Here is a 27,983-nt window from a genome sequence, read left to right on the forward strand (position 1 = left end):
ATTGTGTGTTAGAAGAAACCATTTTAAAATGGAAAACTAATGTATGAATGACTTAGGTTATATAAATGCATCAAAAATTAAATCTTTAAGTGTTACCCTTTAATCATGTCCATGCCACATAAAACTGACAGCTTGGTTTACTGTAGGAGGCAAAAGTACTGTAGATATTGTCCGTAACATAAGTGTTAGCAAGAACTACTGAAGCAGTAAAACTGCAGTGTAAAGAGAATGACGAACCCTGTTACTGTTGAAAAAAAACTAGAAAGAACCCAGTCTGCTTGTATCCCACAATTGTTCTATTGTAGGTATTTGCTGTAACCACTTGTAATGTGCAGCATGCTCAATGTAGAAACTGTAGTTTAAGTGATGGTGCGGTGAACTTAACAGAGAACTGTAAACACCTCATATATAGAATGACATATCATGGACTCATTATGGTTATCAAACTTGACATTTAACAATATACAGAGGATTGTTATTTGAAGAAAATTAAAGAAAGTCAGTACTGAGTAGTTCTTGTTTGCTTGAACTGCATATTTTTGTGACACAGACCATACCACTGGTAGTAATGTCACATCTGAACCCAGCTGGCCACACAATCTCAGCATGGTGTTGTTAGCAAATTGGGAAAAGAAAAAAGTAAAAAATCTGGTCTAATTTGATTTATTTTTCCCAGGAATCACATTGAATATTTGCTGTGACTCAGTATTGTTCTGCTGTTAAAAGGAAAAAAAAAAAAAAAAAAAAAGCTTACATTTTGGTCATCTTTTAATTTTGTGGAAATGAAACATTACAAACAAGAAGATTAACCAGTACTTTTCCACACAAAGTAGCCCTCCTTTGCATTACTGGTTGCAATTACAGGTTAAAACAAATATATTTTCAAAGCAGTCCACACCTCAAGAAATCACACTGCAGTGTCTTTACAGTTTCCTCACTGTTCTGACAACAGTTGTGTTGTATCATTAGCATGGTATCCTTCAGAGTGCAAATATACTTAGATGCAAAATAAGTCATTTACATAAAAATTTGAACAGTAATTTTTCAAAAATTAGCAATAATGGAGGAAATCATTCATATGTCAGATATAGCCATCTTTTTCCACCAAGACATTAAATTGAAGGATTTCATTATGTTTGGATTTCATACTCATTTGAATGAATATATTACTGTATATATATATATATTTACACAATTATTCATAAACAAATAGACCAATATAGATATAGATATTTGTTTACATATATTCCACAATCAATTCCATTTGCTTTCTTATCTAAACACCCACTAACAACGATTAGTCTGATATTTAAACATCTCTCATTTAGATTAATTTACCCTCTCAAACAGCATTCACAATAAGACCAAATGTTTGCGTGGAACATTTGCATTATAACCCAACTTACTTCACACAGGTAATTAAGAGCAAGTTCTGGAATGCTTTCGGGTTTTAAGACTCATTGTGAAAATAGCAATGCATGTAGAATGGTTTTTCAGCACCTCGTTGACAAAACTCAGCTTAAATGACTACATGAACTAAGAATTGCCAGTACATAAAAAAAGTCAGTAGTACTTGCACTGTGCACTGAGAGCATGCACAGATTTTAACTGCATGCAATTTTGATAATGCACTAGAAGCTGCCTCTTATCTCTTAAATGGGGAAAAAGTAATTCTGTACAGATGCAAAGCACTGGTAAAATAATCAAGTGAGTAAATGTGGAAATGTTTGTGACTACCTCATCTCATAGAAATCTGATGTATATTACTTCCAAAATGGACAACATCTTTTTGGTAAGGTAAGATGGCAATCTGGAGTTCTTTTTTTGAATGTAACTGGGGAAAAAATAGAACATTAAAACCAGGAGCACAATCAGCCAAAATCACACTTACCAAAAAGAGTATTTAAATACAGCAAACTTCATAAATAATAATAAAAAATACAGCAAATTAAGAGACAGAATTTTCTGGAATATGTAATCAAGAAACATACGAAGGCCTCTCTCATAGCTAATATTCTGAAAAATATCCTTTCAGCTCTTGCAAGTTTCAATGCAAGCTGTGATTTATTAAAACTTTACAACAACTTTTTGTTGTAATTTGTATTTCTTATTTCAGTAAAAACTGAAGTGCTTGGTTTTTCAGGAAGGTTTTCTTTTTGCTATGAAGATTCCAAGATATTACTACAGCACAACAAAGCTTAAAGCAGAAAGTGAGAAGTAAATAAGTGAATTTCAATTCTTTTGACAGAAAATGCCACATTAACAACAGAACTGATTTTAACTTTCAAGATGAGAAAAACAGATTTTTGTCTTGCTCCTGTCTTGTTGGAAGCTCTTTAAGAAGGAAGGGGTGGGGTTAGAAGAGGTTTATAACAGTGAGTGGTTCTTGAACATTCCACTGGTACTGCAAGTAAGCGACCCATGTCCAGTGTTCACATGGGGGAACGAGTTCCTTGGTTTCCAGTCCCTTCATATGACGTCTCATCAGAGGGCCAGTCTTGGGAGGGCAGAGCCCGGTATTTGGAGTACTTCATCTGCAGCAAGTCACCAACTTCACTGATTGCGCTCAATGCCTGTAGGATCAGTATGAAAGGGTTAGAAACAATGAATACCAGCACACATCAAAAGACAGTAGCAACAAAATGTACACTTTGCTCTTCATAAAGAAAATCATGGAATTACACATGGCATCTTATCACTTGAAAATCTTGACAAACACCATCTCTTATTTAAAAAAAAAAAAAAAAAAACCCAAAATAAGTAGTCCTCTCAGTAGTCCACTGGCCTCTGCCGTCTTTTTTACCCCATCATTGTGCAAGGACTTCAAAAACTCCTTCTCTGTTGACATGAGTATGAAAGTGGTCATGGGTGCAAAGTCCTTCTTGTACTCTTCACATAATTGTGTGTCGAAAATAGTAACAATACTACAACACTAATCCAAATGTACTGGAACAGCTAAGGGGAAATCTTTTACTTATCTGAAAAATTTATTGCAATTCTGTTTTGAAATTATGAAAAGCTTGAATTATTATTATATAACACTGTGTATACCTAAAGCAGTTCTGTAATAATCTGCAATCATTCTGTAACACTATTATACTGTATAACTCCATAATACTTCAGTTTTAAATTAGGCACATACTAATAAACTGCATCATATCTCTGTCGTATGAATTCATTGTGCAATACCCTTTTAAATATTTTATTATGTGCAGCTTTTATCGCTACCTTTTTATTCTTTTCATGCTGTTGTCATGCTCAGTTTTTTTGTTTACAGATGTAATATGTTGAAATTATTGTCTTTAGCTGCATATAACAGCATGTATTTGAACTGCAGAAACTGGAATGGTTTATTACAGATTGCAAGTTTCAAAGATATAAACAGAACATGTTGCAGGCTCAAATCCACATGGCTTGTTATCTCTCCATCTAATTTAGCCAGCAACTAGGAAACATGCCCTCAAAATATGAAAATTTGGTACTGAGCTTCCACAACATCATTAGCTGACCAAACAAAATTTAATTTTGGCTGCACCAGTTTTGGAGGGGCCATTTCTCATTACCCTGAATTCACAGACCTGATTATGTGATAAGTTTTGGCTGTGAATATGCATATGCATCTAGTACACAGGTTGAGTATTTATACCGGCAAGTCGATTGCTCATGTCTGCAGGGTGTAGCACCTGGAAACTTTTCAGCTGGCTCAATCACAATCTCATAGGCACACCAGGCAAAGTGCTGCCTTTGATAGAAGGCATAAAGGTATGGTATAAACTGCCAATTGAAATGTTCCATATTTACACATATTCATTAAGCAGATGCTTTTCTCCAAAGTGAAGTACATCTAGGAGAACAAAAGCGCATTACATCAACAAAAATAGAGATTTGGATGCACACATGTGATTCTTGAGTACAGTCAATTTGTTGCATGCCATTCAGGAGTTCTGAGTAAGAGAGGGAGTTCATTCCACCACATTGAGCCAGAACCAAAAACCTTTGAACGTCTTGTGCGTAGGATCACCAAGCCGGCAGAGGTGGAGGGGCATATCTGTCTGATTGGATTGTAATGAGCGAGCATGTCTGGAAGATATCGGGGAGCAGATCTGCCGATGCTTTTGTAGGCTGCAAGCAGAACCTTGAATTTTATCTGGGCAGCTAGAGGAAGCCAGTGTAGAGAGATGATGAGGGGGGAATGCTTCGGAAGGCCAAAAGCAACTTGTGAAGCAGCATTCTGTATCAACTGGAGAGATTTGATGGCAGAGGCTGAAGGCCAGACAGAGTCGCAGTTGTCAAAGTAGGATATCACCATGATCTGGACCAGGAGCTGCGTTGAATTTGCTGAGAGAAGTTCGGACCCTGTTGTTATGCAGGTTATATCTACAGAACTGGGTTGTGGCTTTGATATGTTTAGAGAAGGCCAAACTTAAGTTGATCATTACTTCAGCGATACTCCAGGCTCTTACTTGATGAGGTCAGTGAAATGAGTGAGTTATCCAGTTTGATAGAATGACAGGAGGTCAAGGATCTGTTTTGGCAGGCGGTGATGCAGAGATGTCTGTAGCTCCAGAGGCAGCAAGAAGAGGAAGAGCTGGGTATTGTCAATGTAGCAGTCATAGAAGAATCTCTGGGAGGCAACAACAGGGTCAAGACAAGAGGTGTACATTGAGAGAATGGGGGAGGCTCAGTACAGAGCCCTGTGGAACACCAGTTGAAAGAGACTGAGTGGATGGAGACTAGTAGGATCTACCGTGATTGGTAGGACATATGGAAGCCTGTAAACCAACCGTAACCAACAGAAGATGGGTGAAAGGTCAGCTAACACAAGCAACATCATTGTATACTTCTGCAAGTGGTACAAGCACAAACTGTAAAGTAATCTGCTCTTCGTTCCAGTCCCATCCCTTAAAGCATCAACTGACAGATATGAAAGAAGAATAATTTAAAACAGGTAGTAGGAAGGAGCACATTCCAACAAAGTTGATTCTGTTACAGAACTGAGTCATTGGGGATGAAATGGTAACACGCTTTGCGGCACTGGAGAATCAAAATGTCTTTGGGGAAAGCAGATTAGATGTTCTTTCATCTTGAGCCAAAAGCACTCCACTATGGAAACCTTGGGTACATAAAACTCAGAGGAATAAATTCATTCAGGTCACACATGACCCTCTCAGTTTACAAAGTATAAAACAAGGATCACATTCTCAACTGCAGGTCGGAGTAAACATTATTTAAAAAAAAAAAAAAAAAACCCCTTTCAATCTACAGGAATCTCAGATTGGGGATTTAAAAAAAATGCATTTATCACAGAGAGGTTTCAGTTACTTAAGGACCTCTTAAATGTTATGTTTATTTGGTAAAACACTGCCTTTCAGGAATGTGTCTACTAAACTTACAATTTCAAAAGTGGGAAAATTAAAAAAGTTCAATTGTTTTGACTCTGAAATCAAAAACAGACAGTACTGCTTTAGAATTTTTACCTCAAGTCTGAGGATATAAACACATGTCAAGAAGAAACTGCTGTAGAGACGAGCACTGCAGAATTTGAAGTCTGAGACTTATAGCCTGAAGCTTATCAATTCAACTTCTAGGAGGGACATAACTGTAATGCCCTTGAGGAAGATATTTGAGGTAAAACTGACAGCTGAAATAAACATGGGTTAAATGACAAAGTAAAATATATTGTTGAAAACACAACTGGCACTGACAGATGCAAACAACCCTAAATGTTTTCATAACAGAAGAAAGTTGTACTCACCACATCCAGCATTTCTTTGGTGTGGGCTGCTGACACACAGAAACGGGCTCGTGACTCAATGATAGGTGTGGCAGGGAAGCCCACCACCACCACCCCAATGTTCCTCTTCAACATCTCCCTTCCAAATGCCCTGGAGAGAGAGAGAATGTGGGTGAAGGCTGCCAGCCTGCGGTTGTGTTCGTGGGCACTAGTTTGTAACAACTCACAAGGGTACACAATGGTAGTGAAAGGAAGTACATCATAAAAACCTTTTTTTTTAAAAAAAGACTGCATATCTGTGAAAGAAAATGTTTTATTATTTTATCATCCACCCTGTAAAAGCATGTGATCTTAATTTACTCTGTTTTACTATACATTTCACATTTATTCACATTACATTTCAAATGTGAACACAGAAGCAAAATGCGGTCTTACACCTGAAACCACAGAGTTGTCAGCAACAGTTAATGAACTCATGAGAACAAAGAATTACCTGAATTTCTACACAAATGGCTCCTTAAAATGGGATCTGGCATTCCTCCAAACTCATAGTTTTATTAAAAAAAAAAAAAAAAAAACTTTACATTTTGATAATTTTATTGAAAATTTTTTTATTGAAGTCATTAATGTAAAAAGCTATAAGGACACCCAGGATAACATCTTGAAAAGAGGGTAACTGGAGTCAGGTATTCCAACTAACGAGTCAGGTCTGTCAGTCATTTCAGTTGTTTGTTTGACCACAAGGGCACACCAGAGTCTGCAAACAAGTGAATAAAGAACCCTAGGGTGACAGCTAAGGATCTGCAGGCATCTCTTACACTTGATGTCTGATGTCATGAGCATACCTTACGAAAAACACAGAGCAACAGTGGTCTTCACAGCAGGTTATCATATAAACATCTGCTCAAATCAATAAATAAATCTTCTTGTCTCAAGTTTGCTAAAAACCATGCTAGAGACTTGCTAAAGACATCAGCTAAGATAAAACAAAAAAAAAAAAAAAAAAGCCCAAATGTTAATAAAAAAATAAATAAAAAAGGTGTTTGCTAAATAAGACTATTATAAGACCTGGATGAAGATCAGACCACATTCCTGGAGCAGGATATATGCATAGCCATATCATGGCAAATGATCATGAAGAAATTCAGATAGTTTATAAATCCTTTGGAGTTATAAACTTTTTCCTTCAACTGTATAAGCGTTGGACATAACACACATATTAAAAGTATGCATATAATGGGTTAATTTTCAACATCAACAAGTTATTAATATGTAATTGCTTGTTTACAGTGCGCACCCAAAATGAAATCAGTAGGGTCCCTTTCTATTGATTATAGTATGCACCAACTACTGTCAAGTGGGATAGACACCTACCCAATCTTGGCTGGCATGTATAGCATCACTGGTACCACTGGAGAATCGTTATTCCCATAGATTATGAAGCCCATCTCTCGAAGTCTTCTGCGGAAATACGTTGTGTTCTCTGCGAGTTGCTGGATGCGCTCCCTACCTGAGAACAAAAGCCAACCAGAAGGATTAATCGATGTTTTCATAGCTGTTCATGTCTCCATCACACAGAACTGAAATTCCAGGAGTAATAGGGCTGGTGAAACTTGTTACTGTTGCCAACTGCAGGAAAAGGTATAATACTAATGTCACCTTTTCTGGATCTTTCTGCAAAAAGATTTTAACATTATCCCACATTCTCCATGATACCCATTTCCTTCCAATCTTCATTATAACTCTAACTAGTTAGTGCTCCATGGCTCACAGAAAGTCAAACATCTTAGTTTAAGGTGCTCAACAGGTGACATTTCTGTACAAAGGCAGATCTAATGTGCAATTTTAAAAAAACCATCACCACTTTCACAGAATCTGAGGCACCTTATGTAACGCTAGGACACTGGATGACATAATCCAATTTTTTTTTTTTTTTTTTAAATCTTAAATACTTATTGTCTTAACAAAGCTCACTTTCTCTGTTTGGTGGCAAATAGAGAACTGGAAAAATCCAACTGGATATGGCAAGGTGGGACAGCAGTTGAATAGCCTTGGACTAAATTAATATCCATTCCACATTTTTTATGAAATAATTCATGAATGTTTGGTTTACTGCTGAGCAATCCATTCAAAAGGTTACACTTTGAGGGACTGGCTTTCACTTGTTTAACATTCCTCGCATGCTGAAGACGATCAAAGAGTTTCCCATCCGAGAGTTTGACAGTGGCCTCATAACAGACAGTGTTTATAGGTTCCACCTTCCAAGTTTCTTTGGGGACACAAAAAGCAATGCACTACCACAAAGCTGCAATAAATAAATAAATAAATTTATATATATAAAAGCACTTAAAACACTGGGATATATACTGCTGGGCCTTCATATGCAGAACCCCTTGCACCATGTTTCTTCACTGTTGCAATATGGGGGGGGGGGGGGGAATCCAAAATTAATTGAGGCAGAGAGCAATTACCGTTACTGCCGGTCAGGTAAAGTCTGTTCAAGTGTGATAAAGTCTGTTCGATGTATGGACGAGTAACCCATTGCAAGTAGTGTATATCTAGCAGTGTAAGCCACCTTGGTGAGTAAGGTTTGTGGGCTGATGACACTACAGAGAGTTTGTTGGAAGTCGCCTTGGAGAAAAGTGTCCGCTAAATAAATGTAAGTGGAAAAATTGGCTTGGAAAAGGAACCTCCAGAACACTGTGATTCCAAGAAAAGTTTGCCAAGAAAATTTCCAATCTATCCATCCATCCATCATTAAGTCTTCTGAAAGATGTTGTGTGTTAAAGATCTCCTGCAAGGTACTGAAAAAAAGCTCTAACACACCATTTGTGCGACTGCAATGTTCAGCATCATCTTTAAATAGAGGATGATTCTCCAGTGAAGTGTATCCACTACAGATTTTCTGATGCCAGAAGACAACAGCTGGGCAATTACACTGACAAATGTCTGACAATTTCAAAACAGGAGGCAATCAGATCAGCTACTGGAAATCCACGCATTGAACACAGAATCAGCTTAACGAAAACACTTGTTTCACCAGAATCAGAGGCACCATAGATGTCAGACAAAATGCATCCCATTTACAGGACTCTGGTCGACTCTATTCAACATTTATGGTTTGACCGCTTAAGTGCGACAGTGCTGTGATTTTTTTCATGAAAGGGAAAACAAAATAAACCACCTGAAAAGCTGTTAATCCAAACTCCACAACCCCTCCAAGCCCTTTGTAAAACTGCAAGAAAGAAAGGCATTAAAATGCTGAAATGGATGCAAAAGTAATAGAAGTTCAGGAAACAAATTCAAGCTCCAACTTTAAGTGTGTCAGTCAGCACTCGTGTTCCAAAGGGTGGCCTCAGGGGGGGGGGTGCTGTATTCTCCACACCTAGTTTCACAATACTGTGCCATTAAAGTATTCCAGACACCAGCTAGAGACTGAAAAAGAAGAGGAGGAAACGATTTCCAGATGGGGAGGCCCCTTATGTATCCCTTTCAAGGTGATGGCTCTGTGCATTTCCTTTTCATCTACTGGGAGATGAGAGGACCACGTTCTGGGGTACTGAGAAAGGTAAATAAAGTGGGGAGGTAACTTTTAGTAACCCAGCTGAGACTCCTCTAACGATTCCTCCTATCCCAAATCGCCATCACCTTTTTTGACGCATGTTCAAAGGAAGTGTAAAGAATGTCTGTGGGAGCTGGATGCTAAAGAGCGCCAGTGATACAGCTGTAAATGAACCACATCAACACCCTAACCCTAGAATTCCTCCCCCGAAACCTCTCCCAGTTCTTTACTACAGCAAGTGTGACAACTGTACTGGAAAGGAAGATGTGTCCATACTACTACACCTATCAATATTGGCACCTACGTGTTGGCACTCCAAGATATTTATGTAAGAACAAAAACTCACCAAATACAAAACAAAAAACACCACATACATTGTCTGAATGCTCAAGTAAAAACTCCATACATATGAGTTAAGGAAATAAAATTCTCTCTAAATGTGAGTTATGAAACCAGTTATTTTTTGGAATATGACTTTAAAGCAAGGATGCTAAATAAGAGCAACATTAGAGCTTGAGGAGAAAGAAGAGGGTTGAGCAGATTTATGGTCCATCACAAGCAGAGAACAGTGTTAATGAAAGAAGCTTTGCCCACTCCAGCACGATCATCAGAGCTTGGAAAGCAGGTGGTAGAAGCAAGAATGAGCACTATTAGAAGCAAAGAAGGGCGACAACGCAGCACCACGACACCTTTGGTTGTGTGGGGTAGCTCAGCACCCCATGGTGCAACCCCCCCCACTAAATTTACTCCTGTACACCTCTACAGTGCGGGGAATGACAGACACAGTGGAGCCAATTACACAGCTTCCTGGCCTCAATATGTTGGTTTCAAAATGCACAGAAATCAGACTGTCAAACTCAAGTTTTTTTTTTTTTTTTTTTTTTAAATTCTTGTTAAGGTTTACAGCTAATACAAAAGAGGGCAACTACCTCCTTCCCCAAAATACACAGCTCTTCCATATTTAATTAATAAACCATGAAATACTTCATTAACCTTCCATGTACATCTTTTCAGTATTTTATGTTCATGACACATTTGCATGCTTATTGGACTGTGTGACATTCTCTTCTTACATGAGAAAGGGGCCTTTCAAAAGAGGCCTGTTAAAGGTACATTATGCAAACGTCTTTAAAGGCATAAACACACATGGATTATAACAAGTGACATAAATCACATAAAAGGGCAAGAAGAGCAAAGAGAAAATGAGCTTCTCATAATAAAATTGATATGGAAAAGAAGAAAAATATTTAGTGCAGGACTGCTGGGAGGCTCAAACATATCTGGTCTCCTTTCTTGGAAAAAAGGTTTTTTGGCTGATGGTGTGGAACACCAAAACTATGTGGTGTGAACACAATGAAAGATGGATTACAGAGGGGGGAAAAAAGAACAGATAAAACACAGATAAAACAGATAACTCACACTTCGTGCCAGCAGATACGTACATGTGTTCCTTCAAAGACCATCTCCAAAAGTGCCATAGAAGTGAAGCCAAGAGAAAAGCATTATCATTCAAGACAGTGTAATGGAAACCCCCTTGATCAGAGTGGCCCTGAAAAGGTGTCAGCCCCTGTGGGAATGCACATGAAGTCCCTTCTCTCCATGAGCCCATGGTGAAGCTGCTGCTCCACAGCCCCCTGCCCCATACAAAAAGGTGACCCCTAACAAGCCAAAGCTGCTGTATTTGACCTAGTTCCCACTAGCATCCCAGAACGCATTTCACATGCAATTAACACAGAATTAACAAAAACAAAATCAGGTTTGTCACACTTTTTCAGAGTATGCTTTTTTCATCCCCATTTGTGAAAGGCCTTTCTGCTCAATTCCAAACCCAAAATGGAGGGGGGGGGGGGATATGGAACAAATGAAATATAGTTAATGCTTTGTGTATTACTACCATATGTGGGCTAGTTCAGCTCTTCATTGTTGTATTACAAAGACATGCAGACCATGTCACCACCACACTGAGGGTCAAAGGGTCTCCAAGCATAAAGGAATCCGGAGGTCTGACACTGAAGTGCTGTGCTAAAAAGAAGCTGGACATGTACAGGGAGAAACCAGAGTCCACTGTCCAAGAGCTCCTTTTCTAAGGGTGACACAAACAATGGCCTTTTAGCAGACCAACAGGTCATCCTATTGTTCAATGCAAAGACGGTAAGCAACAAAGCTAACAGAAGCTCAGATGTGTATTTAAGAGACATTTCCTGAGGAAATTTGAAGGCGGTGTACCCATTAAGAAGTTGGATGTTAAACAAAAAGGTTACATTTTCAAATACTTTAAAAGCACACAAAGTATATATTTGCTTATTTAATATAAATAATGTATCAGTGTAATAATTAAGAAGATTAACTGTCCGGTATCCCCTTATTTTCATAAATGGAGAATGAGCTTTAGTACTTTACAAGTTTATACTCTGTAAACCAATGTGCACATAAGCAAGTACTGCAGCAGTACTCCACACAAGGACCTCTGACACCCAGGGAGCACTGCAGAATGTTGTAAACTCAGCTAGGTGACAAAATGGCTCTTCACATAAGGATAATTGTCTGAGAAAGTGGTCCCATGAAATCCACAAGGCCAGCGTGGTGGCTGGCAGGTTTGGGACTTTGAGGAAGCTAGGCTCATTGCTAAGACATCTTTGTGACCAACATTTATATATAATAAATAAATCTGCCGGTTCTCAAGTACAGTAGTGTGTAATTTATATACTTTTGCCACAATAAAAATTCACAGACATTTACTCATTTATCTGACAGACACTTTGGAGAAAAGTGACTTAACATTAATCTACCTACAATTATTTACCCATTTATACTGCTGGAAAATTTTAATGGAGCTATGTAGGACAAGTACCTTGCTGAAGGATACTACAACTAGAGGTGAGATTTGAACCTACAACCTTTGGGTCCAAAGCTTTAACCACTACACGATGTTAATTTAATCCAAAAAAAATAAAAAATTCACTGTCAGAGCAGACAATAGGTAACATTATAAAGGAATCAAACTTACTGTTATGTTTTACCTCATTTTAAATACTGCTGGTAAAAATGATTAGTGTGAATATAACTTGAACCTATTATTTGAGGCAGGCAGTACATGTTGGCCAAATATCAGAATACTATAGAAAAGGGATGGGCAGCAACTCAATCCCTAAATTCACAAGTTATATTTTTCAAAGAAATTCTACACCATAATTATTGCACCATACAAAAATTATGCATAAAGAAAATGACTATGATGGCATGCCACAAGCTTCTAAGGTCTATATTGCCACCTCGTGGTGAGCAAAATACTGACATAACAGTAAATGCTCTGCAGGCAAGACTTCTGGCCTGTTACATTTACATTAATCTATTTAGCAGACACATCTCTCCAAAAAGACTTCCAATGAACTCTATGTAGTGTTACTAGTCCACACATCTTATTCACCAAGGTGATTTACACTACTTGCAATGTGTCACTCATCAATATATCAGTGGAACACAATCTGTCACTCACACACACCATGGGTGTTTTTTTCTTTTTTTAAGTCACCAATCCACCTGAATAGCACCTCTTTGACTCATGGGAGAAAACCAGAGCACTTCGAGTACGCCCACACAGACATGGGGAGAATACGCAAACTGCATGCAAACAGACTGAGCGAGGATCAAACCCATGCCCTCTCACAGCACCTGGGCACTGCTCGCTGGTTCACCATGCTGCCTCTAAGAGAAGCATTAGCTAAATTGATGAATATGAATGTAAATTGTCTAATTTATTCACAGAACAAACCAATCACAGTAAGAAAGAAACAAGTTTACACAAAGTTAAATGTATTAATGCAATGCATTGTGGCTTCCTTGTAGCCAGTTTTAAATTTATGAGACTGTAGGCATTAAAAGTGAAAGTCCCTCCCCCCCTCCAAAAAAAAAAAAATCCTCCATCACCATCATCACACTCCAACTCCGTCTCCTTCGTTTGATCCTCCTGTGGTGCCTGATGTGCAGCTGTTTTGCGTGAGTGTTTTCAACAGTATTTGACCCACAAAAAGTTGAAAGGATTAGCCTTAATTATTAAGACTGTATTGTTTGTGATGTAGTTGTAGACTATGAAATATTATAAGTTACAAATTGCCTTCCGGTCCAAATCATGTTCATAAATTGTGCTACAAGTGTAATAAATCACTGTACAATTTTGTAATTCTGTCCTGTCGCAAAAACTCACCGATCGTGGTCCCGTCTTCGCCCATGATGCACTTCATAGAAGTGATGATTTGCTCTGCCACAGGTGATGACATTGATGTGGCGTAAACTGCACTGTGTGACTGTGCACGGAGGTAGTCTATCAGCTCCTGGAGTTGGAGGAAGAAGGAATACTTCATTTCACAAGCATTCATTCAGCATACACTAGAAAGGATGTTACACCCCATGTGTACCAGTGTAATAATATACGCAAGGTGCAGGCCAACCAACCTCACCATGAAGCCTTAGAGAAAAACATCCAGCATTGACACCATATATCTCCATGACTCAAGACCAAGAAGCTAAACCTCCTTCCCTAACCAACACAACCACACAGTACCAACATGGGTATTTCATTGAGGTCGTGAAGTGGGCACCTCCCTTCGTCAGTGTTTCGTTGAATTACGCCCACAGCACCTCAGGAAGGCTCAGCAGTCTCTCAAGTCTGGCGCCCCAGGTCCACCTCCTTCCACACACATTAGACACCCTCCACTCGCAGCAAAATGCACCAGCTCCACAAACTCAAACAATCCCAATTAACAATACCACATACCTTCATACATACTAGCCACACATCCTGCCTCCCACTGCTATTTACCAATTTTACGGAACCATTACAGTGCTCTCTTCGACCTACAACCCTAACTACCCTGCTCTATTTTCATCCATATCCACTGACTCGTCTTCTCAGCAGCCTCAGACAGGTCTTTCACTACCATCCTTGGCGAACGGCCTTTAACACAAAATTCTCTCAACAACGACATAGCCGATTTAGTTTTACATTGCTAAAAATTTAATCTGGCAGTGACTTTAAAACTGATTTTGAAAACAGCATAAATCTGAAATCTGAGTAAAATGCTATGCCTTGTAGTACACATATCACTGCAATGACCACTGAATTTACTAACCATAAACACTGCTAGAAAAAAAATTAACATGTACTGTAGAATAAAGCTTGTTAAAAAAAGAAAACAAACATGCACTACTGAGAATGCATGAAAATGCATTTAAGAAAATAAGGGGAAAAAACTACATCTGACCCTACCTTTAGTAGTGTTATGTGCCACACTAAGCAGACAGCTTGCTCATTTACTGTACAAGGCACAATCAGAATTGCCGTACACATCATTAGCAAAAGAATACTAGTTACTACTACACTGTTAGGTTAACTACCTATGACTATGCAGTTGGCGGCACAGTGGCACAGCAAGTAGCGCTACTGTCTCGCAGCGCCTGGGTAGTGCGAGGGAATATGAATTTGATCCCTGCTCAGTCTGTTTGCATGCAGTTTTCATGTTCTGCTCATGTCTGCATGGGTTTCCTCTGGGTGCTCCAGTATCCTCCCACAGTCCAGAGACATGCTGTTCAGGTTCACCCATAGTGTGTGAATGGCAGAGAGAGTGTGTTTCACTGATGTATGGATGTGTGACACATTCTAAGTAGTGTATCTAGCAGTATAAGTCACCTTGGTAAATAAGGTGTGTGGGTTGATAACACTACATACAGTTAATTAGAAGTTGCTTTGGAGAAAAGCATCTGCTAACTAAATAATATAAATGTCTGAAGCCAAACAATGTTGTCTACATGAAATGGAACATACAGCCTTTAGTAGGCATCAGCCTGATGACTGCCCACTGCACTGTTTAAAGTGAGCAGTTCACTGCAATATGAACTGTCCTTAATTTAGAAATTGCAGCACAATTGTTTATGCTAGGACAAAGTGAACAACGGCGCATGCCGAACATGTACTACTGCTATAAAACGACATTATCATAATATTGACCCTTTACGGTTATCAAACTTAGCACTCAGTAGAAGTCCTACTTGGACTGTTTATTATTGGCAATTAGTGCTGAAGTTATAAAAATTAAACAGTTAAAAACAGTGGAAAAAGACCGTGATAAGTTTTTCTTTGTGACAGTGCCCACTGATCAGCACTGACCACATAACCAGAAATGATGCCTCGATACAGTCTGTCAGTCAGACTCAACTTTGTGTCATTGGCAAATTGATTTTTTTTTTGTGCTGAATCACACAGCACTAGCATACACTGCTTCACAGGTAGGACAAAACAGGTTTAACTGACTACCCAGAGCAGCATCCCACCCAAGTCAAAAGATCCTCAGCTAAGAAGTAACCATTCCACTATAGTTTTCAGGTTATAGTGATTAACAGTAATCTATTTAGAAATAAATTAAACATACTCTGCTTGTAAGAAAGCAAAAAATCTCTGGACATAGCATTTTAATTAAATTGAGTGTTAAAAGCTTTTGTTCTGAATGGAAGACTTGCAATTTGAACTGCATTAAGCTTATGCAGTTCAAAAAATAAAACTTGAATCTGGCTACTGAAATCTGACTCCCTCATTACCTTCTTCCCTCCAATGTACCCTCCAGCTGCACCAAAGCTCTTGGTGAACGTGCCCATCAAGACATCCACATCCTCGGGGTCAAGGCCGAAGTAGTCAAGCACACCTCTCCCTCTGGGGCCCAGCGCACCAATGCTGTGTGCCTCATCCAGGTATAGGTAGGCCTTGTACTTCTTCTTCAAGGCAATGACCTCCGGCAGTCGAACCACAGAGCCCTCCATGCTGTGTGTGGGGGTTGGGGGTGTCAAGAGAGACAGCATGGGTAACACTTCAGTGAGGAGTTAATTACTAAAAGACAGGCAGAATGTGGGGTTATGAGAAAAGGCTGGAGATTTTTCTGGAGTGCTGCAGCCCAGCAATGACAGTCATTTAAACTATTCAAGGGCTTCATATTTAAATGATGAGCTGAATTGCTTCTTGTGCTACAGAAAGAAGTGTTACCTTTTGAGTCAGTGACTGTCTTTGGAAAAACTGAGATCAGCTGCTCACTAGGAGTCATATTAAAAATATTTTTATCAACATGCATGTGTAAATGGTCACAATGTAGACATCTAAACAAGATGTCAAAAGAGTTTAAAAAAAAACCCCATCCATAGCAATATTACAATACTCAAGTTGAATCAATCACATTTATCAAGGAAAAAAATTCCAGCAGAGTGACAATGACAGTATTTGCCAGTTCTACATCTACATGACATACATGTCCACCATAACATCACATGTAGCAGAGCACATACAATTTAGGGTTCTTCTCCACTAGTATGAAAGGAATTTAAACAGCCATATTTCAGTAAGTATTATACTTGAATACTTGCCATTCAGCAGAAGCATACTGAACACTTGGATTTTTATTATTATTCAACATACCTGTAAATCCCCTCTACAACTATCAGGATCTTCTTCCAAGGTCTGTGGGTTCTGGGCTGGCCGTGGACAATGGCATCTCGCAAAAGTTTCTCAAGGCTCTGCATGTCTACAACACAGCAGAGTTAAACCAGGCCTTCAGCCATAAATTCCTCCTAGAGTTCCTAGTATCCCTAAGTACATAAACATGTACATTACCAAATAAGGGAATCTACACACTTACAAGTACTAAGATCTCTCATATATCCTTACATATCCTTTCTGAAACCCATGGACAATTAAGAATAAAGTAGTTGTCCAGCACTATGTGCATATATCGAGCTTCTGTCCAAAATATGCTAGAAATGTCTTTAAACCCCAAATTACTGTATACAAATGATTAAAAGAGGAGTCAAATCTGTTTATATTTGTCCTTTGCATGTGACCTCTGATCTCAGGTGTCAACCAAGCCATGACTGTTGATCGAGAGCAACAAACATGCTTCCACTTTACATAAGATGTTAGACTCAGCAAATCGGGCCAGATGTCAAACAACCAGAGCTGAGAGGACTGGGGTGTGTCCGAGTGTTACTGTGCTGTGTAAACAAGGAAGGAAGCCTCACTGTTGTGCTTAAAGACACGAATAGTGGACCCAGACAGCCTGGCCCCAAGGACCAGGGAGGCATGGTTTAGCTCATCACTCAGGATCAGGCAGCCCTGGGAGGAAGTAAGGAAGAAGGGTGGGGTTGTCACTTTGGTCCCATGAGCTCCCAGTGTGAAAACAAAGCAGGAACCACTACCTGGGTGGAAAAGTACAAGGAACATTGCTTTCAAACATCACTGCAATTAAAAGCCCTCTGAAGACTGCCTGACTGTTCAAACTTGTAGCTGAGGAGGAAATACAAAATATGGTTGACAAAATGAAAAACATATCTGCTTTATATTTTTATGCCATTTTCTGGAAAAAGGGAAGGGGTTGAATTCTGCTGACACTTGGAAGAATATTTTTACTGTACTAGTTCTCACTGAGAAAACGCCACAGCCTGATCTATGTCACAACAAATATGTGACAGACAACCTTCTTCCTGAAAGCTGCATTGAAATCTTCATGCAATCTCACCTAATATCTTATTTACAGGAAGAAAGATCCATCAAACTGAGAGCTGTGCCTTCCTTCAGTTAAACACAAAGTGTGTCCAAACAGGAAGTCTAGATATGCAACAAAGAAATGTGTTTCCTGCTCAGACTCTGTATGCCAAAGCATCTAGTATATGACTGAGCTACCCAGAAGCTTGTAAAACAGTCTAACCATGACTTCAAAAACTGCTACTTCATCCAATGCCAAACTTTTACAAGTTGTGAACTGCTTTATAAAGCTTTCTTATGAAACACCTTGTAAAACAGACATTTTAAGTCAAAGAGGAAAACAAGGGGAAACATAGCAGGGAAGAAATCCTACAGGAAAGCAAGAAAGGCACAGGATAAGGAAGTGAGCAACAATGCGGAACGAGATGAATGGACGGGACTCAGACGAGAGGCTTTACTTTGCCAGTAAGTGCTGGAATATTCATGGAGTTGGTTGCAAAGCCCATGCCAAAGACCATGCTGGCCTCAACACCCAGAAACTTGGCCACCAGCATCTCCAGCTCCTCATGTTTGTCCAAATTTCCTGAGGGAAGCCACATTGATCATCCATTAGAAACAAAAGAGCATCAGTAATTTACTTTCAGTGGTTTCTTCTACATTTCTTCTTCAGGTATACTGGAACTGCACATATTATAATGATAATGCAAACAGATTTTTATAAAGAAACTTTCTTTAACTTTTGCACACAACTGAAGTGGTTATGGGCATATGATAGGGAAGAGTCAACAGGCTTACAACATACCCATCTCCTGCCTGGTGCTGCTCACTCCAATTCCGTACTTCATTGTCACATCAGCTGCAGCATCAGCACAATATCCCATGTTCTCAGCAAAGCCCAGGTAGTTATAAGAGCCCATGTTAATGACATCTTTGATCACTTTGCCTGTGTATCTAGACAAAAAAGAACAGGAAGAAAAGCCACCAATCAAGATCTCCAGTGAACCATGGACACACTCCTCTATACACAATGCCTTGCAAAAGTATTCAAGCCCCTGGAAAGTTATCACCCTTTTCTGGATTTCAAAAAATACAGTAAAATTTTCTCCCTACCACTGTTTTAAATGAGATCTATTTCACGATAACTCACTTTGGCTTTTGAAATACTGTTGTTTGTCCTTAGATACTAAAAATAAAATGTAAAACTGAAATGTACTGCTTGCATAAGTATTCTAACCCCTGTGCTCCAAACGCTTAAAGTGGAAAATTGTTCCCGAACAAGACATATTTGCCTCTTATTTGGACATAATTGAATAATTAGTTTCTACCATTGAGCAATGGAAAGTCACATTTTCTGAATATAGAAATCACTCTGTGTAGGGGTTATTAGCCAGGCTGTGAAGCCACTGTGAAAAACAGTAAAGGACAAACCACACAAGTAACAGGTAAAGTGAACCAGATGCATAAGGGAGGAAAGTGGTACAAATCCAAGTTCTGATCTCAACCCCATTGGGAATCTGTAGCACTTTTTGAAAACTGCAGTCCAGAAGCAACATCCAACCAACCTGAACGATCTGCAGAAAATCTGCCAGGAGGAATGGGATAAAATCTCTCCTGAGCAGCATGCAAAGCTAGTTCAGACTCACTGCAACAGTATTAAGGCTGTTATTGCAGCAAAAGGAGGCTCTACTAAATATTAATGTGTGGGGGTTTAATACTCGTGCAAGCAGTGTTTTTCCAGTATGCAATTTTATTATTTAAAATCTTTTGACAAGTTATTTAATTTGGCTTTGAAACTAAACTGTTAGAGCACTCAGTTTATGAGAAAAATACATACACGTTTTCTTCCGATAAGTTTTGAAATGCAGAAAACGGAGCTAACTTTCTTTCAACGAACTTGAATACTTCTGCAAAGCACTCTAGCTGGCAGATGAACAAAGCAAAACAAATCAGAGAGATAGCACAAAATGACCAAAAATAACAGAATACAGAAATCCACAAAGCTTCTTTCAAGAAATCACCTTCCAACCTCAACTTCAGTTATTAACACATGTTCTCATTCGGTAGTTGGTGCTACTATAGCTCCAATACTACACCCTTACCATACGAGGAACAGCACTTTGATTACATTCCAACAAAATACTTGCCTCAAAAAAAACCTACTGTAGATGGTATAAGAGAACCAATTGTTTATGTCCAAGAGAAACCCATTAATGTTTATATTACAAAAGTCCATCTAAACACATGTACAGCTCCCCCCACCTTACAAAGGTAATGCATTCCTCAAACTCTTCATAAGATGAATTCTCATAACCTGAACAGAGTTACCATTCGTTTCAAAGGTAAAACTTTTTATGAGTTCCAGAGCCCCAAAACTGACCCCCATTTATACTTTAGAAGAAAAAATGCCATTAAAATTATTTTAATAGTAGCGATTGGCAGCCACTGATAACTGGACCCCAAGGTTTTTTCCTCAGTTTCTTTGAATATTGGCTAGGTTAGTTTTCCTCTTCTGTAATAATGCCAATATAGAATAAGTACAGTTCAGTACTATATTTTCATGCTGCACTATTTTTCCTTTTAATTCAAAATCTGTTCACTTTCCATTTTTCTCTTTCGCACAGCCAGAAAACTCATTTCAACTTGCTCACCATTCTAACAAAAAAAGGTAAAAACTTGAATGAAATCACATATGAAACATTCTGAAAATAAAACTGTTCTGCAAATAAGTTTGATGGGCCAAGCATAATAAGAATGGATCATCGTAAACTTCTTATGTCATATGGCCCGTGAGGTTCCGAAATCCATTACAGAAGTCAGAACTGACCTCACTCCCGCCCTTTAATCACACTTCATGGGTTTTATATATATATAAATTTTACAATGTCAGTGCACATTTAAAATGTGATTCAGTTTATTTCACATAAAACATACAATGAAAATCTAATTTATTACAATATTACAGTATATCGTAATTTAATTTGGCACAAGATCACACACACACGTAACTATTAAATTAATAAATACCGAATGCTAATTCTCTGCAACCCTTACTAAGACAAGCTGTTAAATTTTATATATTAATTTCTAAATAAAAACACACACCACACACATTGTTTGAAATCGCTTGTCCCGAGCGAGGTCGCAGGGAGCCGGAGTCAAACCTAGCAACACAGGGCGCATGCCTGGAGGGGGCCGGGACACACACCGAGGGCAGGACACCACTCTATCGCAAGGCACCCCAAGCAGGACTCGAACCCAGACCCGTCAGAGAGCAGGACCCGGCCAAACCCGCTGCGCCACCGTACCCGCCTTTCAAAAAAAATTTTTTAAATAAATGCTTAAATTTAAAACTGTACATTGATGTGCACTTTCATCTCTGTTTGTGTGTACCAAAATGAAAAAAAGCTGAAGCAGTGCTATGGGGGGTTCGGGGGCATGCCCCCCAGAAAACTTTTGAATCTCAGAAGCGCTGACATACAATCTGGAGCTATTTTAGGCACTTAAGCGCTCAGAATTTTTAGGACAAATTTCCACGAAATTGTACTCACGACTGTTTAAGTTCACTGTTTGCATAGGTGAAACAGGTCAGAGAAACCTATATCTAAAACTGAAAACAAGATTACTATAATAATAATCAAACATACAAACACACACATTGGGGATTTTCAGTATCTCAACAGGTACTCACTGAGGGAGGGTGGGATCAAGAACATGCCATGATGAGACAAACATTTACTGATTTGTTCATGTAAAGTTTGTAAAATTGAAAACTCTCAGCCATTGTGTGTGGACAAGCTCACTACTGCTTGTGTACGTACAAGACTGACAGCATTTGCTACACGCTTCCATCAACACATGTAACACTCGTTTGTTCATCCTCAATCTAACCAATCCTATCAGTGTTTTTTTTTTTAAAAAACAGTTCAACTGATTTCTTTCACTCACACATCATCTTCGCAACATAAAATTCTTGCAGCCATTTTTGGCGGAAAGAGAACGACAAGCACCAACTGGCTGCCGTTGTCAGTCCGGATCGCTACTGCTAAGCTACCGGGCAGCACAGTGGCACAGCGAGTAGAGCTGCCACCTGACAGCGCCTGGGTGGTACGACAGGACATGGGTTTGATCCCCGCTCAATCTGTGCGGAGTTTGCATGTTCTCCCTGTGTCTGTGTGAGTTTCCTCCAGGTGCTCCAATTTCTTCCCGCAGTCCAAAGACATGCTGCTCAAGTTCACCCATAGTGTGTGAGAGACAGTGTGTTCCACTGATGTATGGAGGAGTGACCCTTTGCAAGTAGTGTATCAGTAACAGTTTAAGTAACCTTGGTGAATTAGGTATGTGGGCTGGTAACACTACATAGAGTTCACTGGAAGTTGCTTTGGAGAAAACTGTCTGTTGAATAAATACATTAATGTAAATGTAACGTAAAATTCTAATCAATTACAGAACACAGAATATTCAAGTGCTTGGTTGTCTCAGATCCTGCGACATCACAAACCGGTCTCTGTACAAGTGACAGGTATGGAAATACTTTCTGAGAAATGCGTCGTTAAGCAATTTCGTCGTGTGAACATGAAAGAGTACTTATACAAACCTAGATGGTACAGCCTCGATGCAGCCAAGAGATGTGGTAAACATGAGATTTATGATGCTGTTGCCAGCGTACCACAGCATACTGTTTTACAGTAAACTTTTTATAAGTACACTAAAACAACAATAAAAAGTACAGTATAGTAAATACAAACACCTATGTTACTGGTTTATATCGTCATTATCAAGTATTATGTATTGTAGATAATTGTGCTATACTTTTATACGACTGGTGGCGCAGTAGGTTTGTTTACAGCAGCACCACCATGAAGACGAGTAACACATTGCACTACGACGTTATGACTGCTACGACTCGTTAGTTGATAAGAATTTTTCAAATCCACTATAACCTTATGGGACCACCGTCGTATATACAGTCAGTCAAACTAAATGTCGTTAAGCGGCCCATGACTGTATGTATGTATGTATGTATGTGTATATATAGATAACATATATATATATGACAGACATGCGTTGCTTCTCGACAGGGATATGTTCTGAGAAATGCGTTCTTAGGCGATTTCATCGTCGTATGAACATCAGAGTGTACTTATACAAGCACAGATGGTATAGCCTCGATGCAGTAAAGAAAGGCAGTAAACAAGATTTATCACGCTTCTGCCGGCGTAACACAGCACAGTGTTTCACAGGAAACTTTTTTTTTTTTTTTTTAAGTAAAAAGAGTACACTGTTAAATAACAAAAAAAGTATAGTAAATACATAAAGCAGTAACATAGGTGCTTATTATCATTATCACTGTATTGTATGTGCTATACTTTTATACGACTGGCAGCGCAGCAGGTTTGTTTGCACCAGCACAAATACGCGAATAAGCTGTTGTGCTACAACGTCACTAGTCAACAATTTTTCAGTTCCATTATAATCTTATGGGACCACCGTCATATATGCAGTCAGTCATTAAGCGGCGCATGACTGTATGTATATGTGTATATACACACACCCCTACATTTCCTCCACAGATTTACACTTCTCAGAAATGACCCAGGTGGCGGAAAAAAACTAATTTTTTACCCGAATAAATAAAAGCTGATAATGATCATACTTTATTAAAGTCAGAGGGGAAATTCACTTAGGTTGCCACTACAATGCTGCCGAACACAAGCCATTGGACTGTGAAAGGAGACCAATGCGACCACAGTGAGAACATGAAAACTTCACACATTAGGTGGGGACTGTGTTCTCTCGCACTATCCAGGCGCTGAGCAAAAAATGCCATCTGTGTCCACCCAAATACTTAAATATAAATAATAAATATTAAATGTATAGTTTTTTCATGTTTAAAACATAGCTACAGTGTTAAAAATTTATATATTTTTATGCATATATAAAACACACAGGTACACACAAATGCCAATTGCCAGTTTTAGGAGAAGAAAAGGACAAATTATTGATTTCTGAGAAGTAACAGACAGGGTACTCCAGTCAGTTAATAGGAGCCCGTTACATTTCAATTTCATTCTTATTAGGCTTACAGCATGGAGGCTAAAAATGCTGACAAAACAGCAGATTTCTCCAGCCCAGCTACCCATGATTCCTTAGGACACGGAAGACTCACTCAAAAGTCCAGTTGTAGTCATGGGATACACGCTCCACCAGGTCCATTTTGGCCCCTGGGACACTGCAGATGGGTCTGTTCCAGCTGTCCCGAATACGCATGTACAGGTTTCTGGTGTAGAAGTTTTCAAAATCCTGATACAGAGGTACAAAGTCCTGGGGAGACAGGCATTATGGTACATTTTCAGAGATGCCATCCAGCTGCACATAACAATCCAGTAAAAAATGGTTAAAAATTACACACACTGCACAAATTAAACTCTGCCATTGTCTCATTTAAGGTAAAGCTGCTCTAGCCACTGTTCTATTCATAGCTATACAAGAATGTAGCCCACCTTCTCTGAAACTTAAAAGATCGTAATTCCTTTTTACTTGCTAATTTAAGAAGTCAAATTACAAACCGGTTAAGCAGTCAGTTGAAAAAGGGCAAAAGACATTTACATCTGGAACTGGATCAACAACAGATGGAATTAACATGCTTTGCTTTCAAGGTAGTCAAATGATTGTATGTCAGGACACACATTTTCACATGAGTGTCAATCACACTACAGTCTTATTTGCCTTACATATGTCTCACAAAAGAAGGCTGTCACACAGGCTAAAAGAATGCAATATATTTCAAGAGGTTAACAAAAAGTTAAATCTACACAATTACCCATGCGTAACAACTCCAGCAAAAGAGGCACGGCTGCCCTACCCTTTGTTCCTCCCTCTCCTGGGCAACGTGACACTTCTCGATCTTCCACTCCCTCAAAAAGTCCCGGAGGTACCCGAAGAGGGTGAGGATGCCATAGCCCATGTAGGTCAGGACAGCGACCAGCATGGGCGTCTCCTCAAAAGACTCACTGAATGGCCTGTTGTACAATGCCCCATTACAGGTGACATGGTTCTGGATCTGCAAAAGCAATAGCATCAGTTTTACCACAGCTTTACATTTAGCAGATGCTTTTCTCCAAAGCGACGTTTATCTCAGAGAAAAATACAAATTTGTGCATTACATTAGGACAAAGAGACATAGTTGCAGACATGTGATTAAGTAAACCTAGTCTGTTCCTTTCTACTTGAAGCACCGATGTTCATCGCTCGAGTAGGTGCATAAAACAGGATAGATGAATTCTGATAACCTTCCTACAATTTAAAGGTACACAAACATTTACATACAATAAAGGCTTATCTGGGGATGATCATAAAGTTACGGTGCATGAACATTTACACCATACATGAGCTGGGGAGATCATGGACAAAGTGAGTCCAGAAAAGGTGAGTTTTCAGACCCTTCTTGAATGTAAAAAGAGTTTCAGCAGTTCTGAGTGAGAGGGGGAGGTCATTCCACCACAATGGAGCCAGAACCGAGAACCTCTGTGCTTTACTTTTTGTGCGCAGGACCACCAAGCGAGCAGAAGTGGACAAGTGAAGGGGTCTGGTTTGGGTGTAGCGGTTGACCAAGTCTTGCAAATAGCTAGGAGCAGTTCTATTGATGCATTTGTAGGCAATAACCAGGGTCTTGAATTTGATACGGGCAGCTATAGGAAGCCAGTGCAGAGAAATGAGTAGAGCATGTACATGGGAATGCTTTAGCAAGTCAAACACAGCTTTAATCACTAGACTCTGTAAGACAGTAATACTGTTTAGTACTAATACTAATACATTTAGTACTAATAGCCTCGGTTTAAGTCTGATGACTTGAATGCAGGAAAAAAAAAAACTGCTTCAAAGCAGCTGCTCTTCATGTGGCAGATTGCTTTGTCTGAGGTGACTTACAATATTTGATGATCAGCTTTATAATGATTTACCCATATACAACATGATATTCAGGGTTAGCCAGTTTAATTCACACCAGTATAAATAGTTGGTTTAAAAAATATATCACTGATTTAAATCAAGTTCACAGATTTTTTTCCTATATTTTTTTGTCACCGAATCTTACAAGGGTTATTTGGTAACATATGTAGAAGCACTTGAAACCAGCTATAAAATTAAAGGAATAAACAGATTAATGAATAAAATGAATTAAATGAATACCAACTAGGACTCTAGGATAATTAAACCAGTGTTTAATTACACAAGTCAGCTTTAAACAGCTTATAACACACAAAAAACCATGTCAAAAATTAAATTACACCACAACAATTTGGATGATAATGATGATACTGAAGTCCTCAATACACAGACATCAACAGTTTTAAATACGGGTTACTTATGGATCACCCAGCTCAATGTTCTTGTTTAGGGCCTTGAAAACAAACAAGTTTCGCCCCCTTTTCTGTGCTAAGGCTCTTCTTAAGTACACATATGTGCTAAAAACACACACTATGCTTACAGAGGATGCATTGGCAGAAAGAAGCTGGTTGACAGCAGCCACGGATTCAGCATCAATAACATCACTTTTAACAATCAAAATTTTACAATTTTAAACATTTTCAAGAAAAATATTTTCATGACACTGCTATTAAAATAAGCACAGAGTCGTGGAGAATGCTCACAGTTACAAACAAAACCCAACAAATCTGATTTAAGTAAAAAAAAAAATATATATTTTTTGTATTTAATAAATTCAAAACAGGAAGAAACACCAGCCCTAACTGTATTTTTATATCATCATTTCAGGACAAGAACCCTCATCAGTGGTACTGCAGCAAGAGAGAGATTCAAACCAGCAACCTACAGATGTCAGACAACTGCCCTGGGGCACTACTCTGGCTGTATGTTGTGTACACACACACAGACTTAGTATACAGTGCTATTTTAAAAGTGTGCAAAGCCTGTCCCTTCATTTCACTACAAAACAGTAACAGATATTTAATGAGAAGCAGTCAGAGTTGCTTTCAAGCAAAATCGTGTGTGTGTGGGGGGCAGAAACACTGAGATCGTCACACATGTGCAAAAATAAGTGAAGCCGGGCCGGCCCGATGTTCTACTACTGGAGTTTTAATAATTAATTAACATTTGTACCAAACTAATCATCCCTAGGTTTCGGGCAGCACTGTAAATACATGCGGCATGTGTCATTTCAATTCGTCATGCCACACACACAGTTCTGAGCAGAAAGGAACTGAAGAAGGACAACAAAAACTGAATCAAATAGTGTCAGTGAAATAATAATACTAGTTTGAGAAGCAGCGACTCAGCGTCCGGTCCGGAACAAACACAGTCGTTTCTTCTCTTCCAAAATTGAAACTGGTCCCTCAGTGGAACGGAACACACACCTGGACCTGGTGGTGGTGTACAGGTCAGGCCGCTATAGTATATGTATGGCGATTTGTATTTGACAATCATGCTCCTGCGCTCTTCTGACTCTCTAGTAAAACGTTTAAAACGGGGCCGCAAAGCTGGAACCGGTTTAACCGGTTCGCCGGGGAGAGAGCTAGAGAGTCCGCTAGGCTAGTCCGCTCGCTCAGGGCTCTTCGTGTTGCCCCGCAGCTCAGCACTGCTGTGCTGGCCGAGAGCTGAGAGTTTGAGGCGCGTCGTCGGGAGCCCAGCAGCAGCGCTGCGGTGAAGCGCGTCCAAGAGAGCGGAAGAAACAGTGAAAGGGGCGGCTACCCTACGTAGGCTACGGGAAGCTAACGTGTAGGGCGTTACAAGACAGGCGAGCTAAGCGAAGCTAACGTTAGCTTAGCGTTTCTCTGCGAGCTCCGCAGCACGGCCCGCGCCCCCAGCGTTTACCATAGCGGCAACGGGCCAGGGCCTCACCTTCTCCTTCGGGAAGTACTTGTGCTGTTGCTGCTGGATGAGGTGCTGCTTCTTCACGTAGCCGTTCCTTGCCCTTGTTCTCCTGCCATTCGCAGCCCCGTGACAGGCGTCGCCGTTTGTCGGCTTGCTCGCTGAGCTCTCGGTCATACTTACAAATATAAGGGGAAGAAAAAGAAAACGTCAAGTATCAAGATAAATTATAGTAACGTGTTTGACAGAATGGAGACGTTAAAATGTCTCCCCCTTCCTGGGCTGAGCATTGGAAAATCCAAAAATCGAACCGTCTGAGAATACCGGAAATCATCGCCCTTAGC

The 27,983-nt window shown here is 39.4% G+C and overlaps 1 protein-coding gene across 1 annotated transcript; it reads right to left on the reverse strand.

Annotated features, from left to right (window-relative positions):
* Positions 1 to 657: 657 nt before the first annotated feature.
* On the reverse strand, positions 658 to 27,983 carry sptlc2b (serine palmitoyltransferase, long chain base subunit 2b). The gene is made up of 12 exons (XM_018732408.2): positions 27,670 to 27,983; positions 24,677 to 24,874; positions 23,981 to 24,135; positions 18,617 to 18,765; positions 18,273 to 18,397; positions 17,352 to 17,445; positions 16,753 to 16,858; positions 15,888 to 16,107; positions 13,501 to 13,627; positions 7,109 to 7,244; positions 5,756 to 5,885; positions 658 to 2,573 (listed from the first exon to the last, which is right to left on the reverse strand). The coding sequence occupies exons 1-12, from the start codon at positions 27,814 to 27,816 to the stop codon at positions 2,433 to 2,435; spliced, it is 1,728 nt and encodes a 575-aa protein (XP_018587924.1). The 5' UTR covers positions 27,817 to 27,983; the 3' UTR covers positions 658 to 2,432.

Source organism: Scleropages formosus, chromosome 1, assembly GCF_900964775.1.
Source record: "Scleropages formosus chromosome 1, fSclFor1.1, whole genome shotgun sequence".
NCBI lineage: Eukaryota > Metazoa > Chordata > Actinopteri > Osteoglossiformes > Osteoglossidae > Scleropages > Scleropages formosus.

Excerpts from the sequence above, each read along its gene's own strand:
- sptlc2b (XM_018732408.2), bottom strand. The coding sequence starts at position 27,816 with ATGACCGAGAGCTCAGCGAGCAAGCCGACAAACGGCGACGCCTGTCAC. Across the intron at positions 24,875-27,669 it reads AGTACTTCCCGAAGGAGAAG|ATCCAGAACCATGTCACCTG; the intron begins GTGAGGCCCTGG and ends TTGCTTTTGCAG. Across the intron at positions 16,108-16,752 it reads GTTGTAGAGGGGATTTACAG|CATGGAGGGCTCTGTGGTTC; the intron begins GTATGTTGAATA and ends CCCCACACACAG.